General features: G+C 36.1%; 1 protein-coding gene across 1 annotated transcript in view; it reads left to right on the plus strand.

Annotated features, from left to right (window-relative positions):
- Positions 1 to 1,247, plus strand: part of ablim1a (actin binding LIM protein 1a) — a 33,808-nt gene extending 32,561 nt beyond the window's left edge. Inside the window, 1 exon segment of the mRNA XM_056760043.1 lies at positions 12 to 1,247. Coding sequence (XP_056616021.1) covers positions 12 to 125 — 114 coding nt within the window. The 3' untranslated portion in view covers positions 126 to 1,247.
- Positions 1,248 to 6,986: the final 5,739 nt, after the last annotated feature.

The raw sequence follows: 6,986 nt of genomic DNA on the forward strand, positions 1-6,986 counted from the left end.
TAACTTTCTAGCGTCATCTGGCTCCAGAAAAGTTCTTCGAAAGCTTTGGGATGGAAATCAAGGAATTCGACCGCTTACCTCTCTGGAAACGTAATGAACTGAAGAAGAAAGCCAAACTCTTCTAAACAGGAACTAACATGTCTACATGTGCTCACGTTATATATCATACCGCTTTATTCTCCTGTTTTTGATTTTCAATTGCTCCTAATGGAGGTCAAAGCTGTATTGCAAAACTGTAGCCATAAGATTCCTTCATTCTTCAGTCTCATCATAGGACGTCTTTTTTCTTTAATACGAGGTTCCATATATTTACTCACCACCTCTCGACTCTCTACTTTAATCTCTGTATGCTTTTGTTTCATTTTCTTTCTCTAAAAGCAAGTTTTCCTTGTTCTTGTAAATTTTGCTCATGCTGATAAGAATGTTATCTTTGTAAGTTGTATCTGTTTAATTCACACTCCCACTAAAGAATCTTCACTTTGCTTCATTTTTCGTTCAGGGAAGGATTGTAGAAGTCTCACTATGTGTGTGCCTGTGTCTTTTTCTTCCTGTTCATGTAAAACACTTCAGAAACGTTTCAATTTAATCCATATCGACACGTATCCATATATTTACCCTTTACTCCTGTACCAGCCTCTTAATATATTAAAGAATAGTCCACACCGAAATTAAAAATCTGTCATTTTTATTTACCCTCATGTTGTTTTAAACGGACACGCGAGGGTGAATAAATGACACAGATTTCTATGTGAACCTTTGCTTTAATTAAAGGTGCGTTGTGCAATTTCAACACCACTAGTTTCATTCTGATGCCACTGGAGGTGCAGACGTTACACACTTCATCTAAACTGTCAGATCAATGCTGATGTTCACTCTCTAGTATACTGTATATTAAAAAAGTAGAATACAAAGGTAAAAATGTAAAATATGAACTGCGTGACTTTTATATAGAGTTGATACTCATACTGCCAATTGTATTTCTGAGAAACGGGAAATGTTTCAAATCGATAAAACCAAAAGGTGAAAATCTTCAGTCTCCAGCCGTTTTTAAATTCATCCACATGAATCACATCAGACTGATGACTCCATTATGTTATCTTGTTCATGCACACTACACAGGACTAACTGGAATCACGGGCATTGATACTTCAGCAGGACCAAATCAAAACAGAAACTCGAGTGAAAACATTCCCATTGAACACAATCAAGTACAGCTACAGGTCTGAATAAAAGAAATACATCTACTTCATCTGACTCACTCCATCTTTCTCACACAAATGTAAAGCGAATGCATTTCCTAGGTCTCCGATTTCACTTTCCACCCTGAAGGCCTCTTGTAATGTTCCTAACATCATCCTAGATAATTTTGCTGAAAAAAACCCTGAGTATCATTCATACATAGTTTCTATGAAAGGGAGATACTGTATTTCCTCACTAGAGGGCAGTGTGTCTTTGTCACGCAAAGTTGTCTAATCATTTTTTACAAAGATCAATCTCTGTCTTTTGGGTGTACCACCATAAAACCCTTCTGCTCTCAGTGTTTGTTTTAAAGGGACAGTTCACCTTACAATGAAAACTTGCATCTATTACTCGCCATCGTGTTGTTGTGGATTAACAGACTTTCTTCTGTTAAAAACAGAAGATATTTTGAGATCTATTTGGTTTTGTGTCCAAAAAAAGGCTAATGGTTTTTATACTCTTATATACAAAATATCTTCCTTTGTCTATCTGCAGACAAAAAACAATAAAGGGATGGAATGACGTGAGGCTTAGTTAATCATTTTAGGTGAAGTATGCCTTTAAATTAGTGCATCTCCCTATGACCTCTTGCTCCCTTTCTGTTGGCCTTGGATTAAAATACAAACATTTCAATAACACATAAATGGTGGTAAATCACAACTCATAAAACTGCCATTAAGGTCAGGATAAACATTCCAGTAAATTAGAAAAAATGCCATCCATAAATCATCATTAACCAGTCAGAACCTAAAAAACACAATTAATAGTCTTGGGAAATTTAATGGTTAGTTTAGATGGTTTGTTCCCGATAATATAACTTCAAAAGATTTGTGTGAATGTAAGTTTGTTGGATGATTTCATGGTTATTTTTGGTCACTGTGATGTTGGAAAAAGGATGAATAAAAAGTCAGGTGTAGAACATGGCTGATGGACTTGTAGGGGTCAACAATATCTTTGAGGATATTTCTCTTATACAGTGCAATGTCACGGATGCAAACCGATATGTATTGTTGATATACAAACAATTTAACAAGCAAAGCTTTATGTGATTTTGGCTGATTTGCTTTGGCCTCCTCTCCTATCGGTTTTCCATACACACGTCAAACAGATGTCATAAGTGTGTGGAGTGGGTGTGTGTGCTGCCAGACGGTGATCAATTCTGTGACTCCTGTGTGTCGCTGCAGGTTGTGTTATTAACATTCTCGTGCTGACACAACGCTAATGTTATATGAGTCACATTTTACATCTTTTAGTCCGTTTCGGTTTTCTTGACACTAAACTATGAATGCATATTTGAAAACAACTTACATTTACATTAAATTTACATTTATGCATTTGGCAGACGCTTTTATCCAAAGCGACTTACATTGCACTTTCCTATACATTTATACATAGGTATTTGCAATCCCCTGGGATATAACCCACAACCTTGCGTTGTAAACGCAATGCTCTTACCACTGAGCTACAGAAAAGCTGAGAGGGGCTAAATTACAATTTTCTCATTTTGGGGTTAAACTATTTCTTTAAAGATCGGGTGAAACACGCAGTTTCTGCCAATCTCATAATAATCTTGAGTACCTATACCCTAATCCCTTTGTGTTGTGTACATTATGCACATACACACAGATTGCCGACAAAACACAGACATATGACTAAGTTCGACTAACTGCGTGCAGTTCATGTCCGCCATCTTTTAACATTGAAACCGCACCATCTATCAGTTTCAAACAATCTCCAAATCCAGCGTTATGTCCACTGTTTATATAACATCCCTCACTGAAATGCCGTGAACAAACAACCACACAATTTCTCTCACTATCGTAAGAGTAACAAGCTGAAGCTCAGGCGCACAGCACAGCCAATTTTGACGTATCGCAGCCAATCTACATAAGCGGGTCTTTCTATCGCTAGTCGGTTGGCGTGTGGGCAGCCTAATTCTTTCGCCTCGCCGTGGGCATGCTTTTTAGGTAGAGTTGCCCAATAAAAGGAATAGGATCCCTCTTACAGACAGGGATCCAGACTAATAAAAACTTCTGAAACAAGTTGGAGTGTTGGGGGAGTGTATCAAGCATTGAAATACTACGTCATACTTCCAACTCTTTTTTTAATGGTTTGCCCATCTTAACCATGAGAAGCCAGCACGTTTAACAGTGTAAAGAAGTCAGAATGCATGAAATAGCATGTTACCCGATCTTTAATAAAGATCAAAGAAAGGTTGTTTGTGTTTGTCTCTTTCTCTTAACTACTGTCAGGTATGAATGTCTTGTCTATTATCTGACGGATGTTAATCTAACAGCATCACTTAAGCAAACATGTCATAAACAACCTTAAAGAAGGGGACAGGGGGGTCGTATCCAGAACAAACCAATTTAACAGAAACAATTCACTCTTTATCTGTCTTCATGTGCAGTCTGTTCTGCTTTTCTGTATCTCTCGCCCCCCCACATATAGATAATCTCCTGTAATGTAGTGAAATTCTCTTGAATTTACTAAATAAACTGTTTTTCTCTCTCGTTGAGTCTGTCGAGCATAATAATATGTAGAAGGGTTTAGCATGTCGAATCAGACCGTGTCCAAACTTCAGAATCGTGTATTCTTATTTATCTCTGAGAGGCGAAATGTAAAATTAATATGCAAATGTTCTTTATGCACAAGATATCTAAATAACCTGCTTCATTTGTATCAAAATTTACTCTTCTAGTTTACATCGCGTGTATTCGACTGTATGTATTTAAGCTAGCCAAAACATCATTAGAGTTTAAAAAACGCTTCCGATTTACGCAACCCTACAAATCCACATAATTCATACACGGACACAGTGTTATTCTAAATGTCAGATTGATTTCATGATCTTTTGACAGTCAATGAGACGGAAAGAAAGATTGTATTAACTGAGCCCGTCAGTTCCTTGGAGTCAAAACACCCCGATCACAACCCATGTGTCCCCAACGCCTTTCACAACCGACCCACTCAAACCATTCCATTTACAGAACTATGAATGTGAAGTCTGGGAGCAGATAAAGAGTCTTAATTCACTGAATGGCTCACAAACCACAAATGATTCCTCTATTATGTGTTTTAGCATACATGTGTTATGTAACAGACTCTCTTTTGACAGTTGAGCTCCTGTTCATACCTGTTGACTTGTTTTGTTATTGCAGTACTACGACAACAGACAAGCGATTGATTGTGTATGTTTGTTATGTTAGTAAATGTCCCAATTTGTATTTAGAATAATGTATTAAATGGTTATTAAGTGGTATTAAAGATCTCTAAAGATATTTATTAAAGATCTTCAAAGATACTTATTAAAGAAGAATGCATGTTTTTAAGCACTTAAACATCTCATAATTTACATACATATACATTACTTATATGTAAACAAAATCTAAATTGTACATTCATTTGTTAATTTAGCACAATTATCAGTGACATTTATAGTGATAGTGATATAAAAAAATATTAAATAGAAAAAGGATTTATCAAGTTTATCATATTGGCTGCAATGGACAGAAAAAGCTGCAAAATATATTGAATATAAGCAGATGCACGACTTAATGAGCAGTCAATCTAATAACAGCAAGTGGTTAAAGAATAATAAAAGACTGTCTTAAGGAGAGAACGGATGCGCTATTGATACTCCCATTGATTTATCTGATGTGCTTGAACATTTATTGGTGTTTCAATTAGTACAAGAGGAACAAGGGGTCTAGAAAATACGAGGCTTATAGTCTGACATTGGAGAGGATAACCCAAACATGGTTAATCCTCAGAGTCATCACATAACTAAAACAGATGACAATGATATATTTCCTTCAGTCAGATCGAGGTCATGTCTCCGGCTTCATTCTTCAAACCTAGTCTTTGGCCCTTGGCATCATGGGATAGTTGCCTGCTATAAAAACAGCACTAGCCTGCACAAGCCTGCCTTTATAATATAACTGTGGAAATAATGATGAGACCATTCCAGATTTTCATTCAATCATCATTTCAACATTGTGGTCATTCCTGTCCAGTGTCTGTTGAATCTCAACATAATCGAACCTCAAGAGAGACAAAGTCATCCAACAGCAACGTGAAAGACTGACAGCACGACAAGACACTGGACTGTGATGAAAATCCAGGTTATCACAAAATATATATTTTTAATACATGTAGAAATATTACTGTGGTATTGCTTAAAGGTGAATAAAAACTTGTTTGCAGTGTTTGAGGTCTGAAAAAATACAGAGCATCTTTCCTCCGGTTGTTATTTTCTGCAAATAAATGCAAATCTTTTTATTAGAAATTTGGGAGAAATATTGTCAGAATGAAACAGAAAATGTCATTTTACATGAAAAGCAAAAAATATCTTTGAAATGGTCTCTTTATTTTTTTTCACCGTTGAATGTAAATGTAATGTACATTTTTAATGTAAAGTTTTCTTACTTAACAATATGCAAAGACATACTTTGCTTTCGCAAAAACATATTAAAGCGGTCATTGGAAATGAGCTGCCTTATTTAGACAGGTTACAATGTGTGAACTGCCACAACATGCCCTTTCACCAGTGACTGGACACTTGAGCTGTTTACAATCATCTCTGTTTACACATCTTATCTACAACAAAGAGACCCAGTAAGCACCCAGTTTATACCCCGGTGAGAGGAATTTATGCAAACCCGAGCCGTGTATGATTTAATGAGTGTTTTCACCTACGCGTACAACACTGACCCCATGTTTTCAGACAGATCTCATTAAAGGTGTGTGTATGGTATTGCTAAATGTTCCTGACACGTCGGGCCGCAGGACATCACACCTTAAGCTTTTCAGAGCGTAACTGCAACAAATACTTTGATTGAGATCAGATTAAACAGAATTGTTTTAGTCAAATTGGAAAAGCATACTTCCCAAATCCACTAAAAGCTTGTGACTCATTTTTTGAGCGCTTGTGTGCTATTATTCTGAGCTATGATTAAGTATGTTGACCTTACATTAACTCAACATGTCTTACGTTAACCTTGTTTAACATTTCATGTCATGATCATTCTGAAAATAATAGCAATAATTATAAATTCCCATACAAGAATAGTGTGCCATTAGCTTATTCTTTTGAACAACAATATAAATTGTATTAATAGAAATATACTTCAAATTGCACTCAATAAGTATAGATTTCAAACCGAAATGCAATATAGTAGCATACTTAGTGCAAAAATAATGTATACATAAAACGATATGTTCTGAAAACTTACCTGCAGCATAAAAACTTGACCGGTTAGTATACTTCAAAGTTTACTTTTATAAACAAAAAAAAATGCATACTTAACTATAGCGAACCGTATCCGTATGTGTAAGTTCACATGTATCATAGTTTTACTACATATGAAAAATGTTGCTGTGTACTCAAATTTATTATTGGTACAATTTAAGTATACTTAAAAGTGGGCCACATGAGTCCCAACTATATTGAAGTAAACAACCAGTAGATAACATTGCCCATAAAGAATGCTTAAAATATACTTTTTATAAGGTATACCTATCTCTATTTCCCGAATTGTAAATAGTTGCATGATGGGATGTAACAAGATGTCCGCCGAGTGAACTGTCGTAGACTGTAGTTTCCTCTGTAAAAAGGTTCCATTGTGGGTTGCCGTGGAGAATTTGCCTTATGGTGCAGGAAGTGAAGCGGATTTGGGCTTTTAGTGTTTGGACGGGGGTCCCTGCTGTGGGGACAAGCTGTGATGCCAAACACCTTCAAAATGAAA

The sequence above is a fragment of the Triplophysa dalaica genome, chromosome 11, assembly GCF_015846415.1.
Source record: "Triplophysa dalaica isolate WHDGS20190420 chromosome 11, ASM1584641v1, whole genome shotgun sequence".
Taxonomy (NCBI): Eukaryota; Metazoa; Chordata; class Actinopteri; order Cypriniformes; family Nemacheilidae; genus Triplophysa; species Triplophysa dalaica.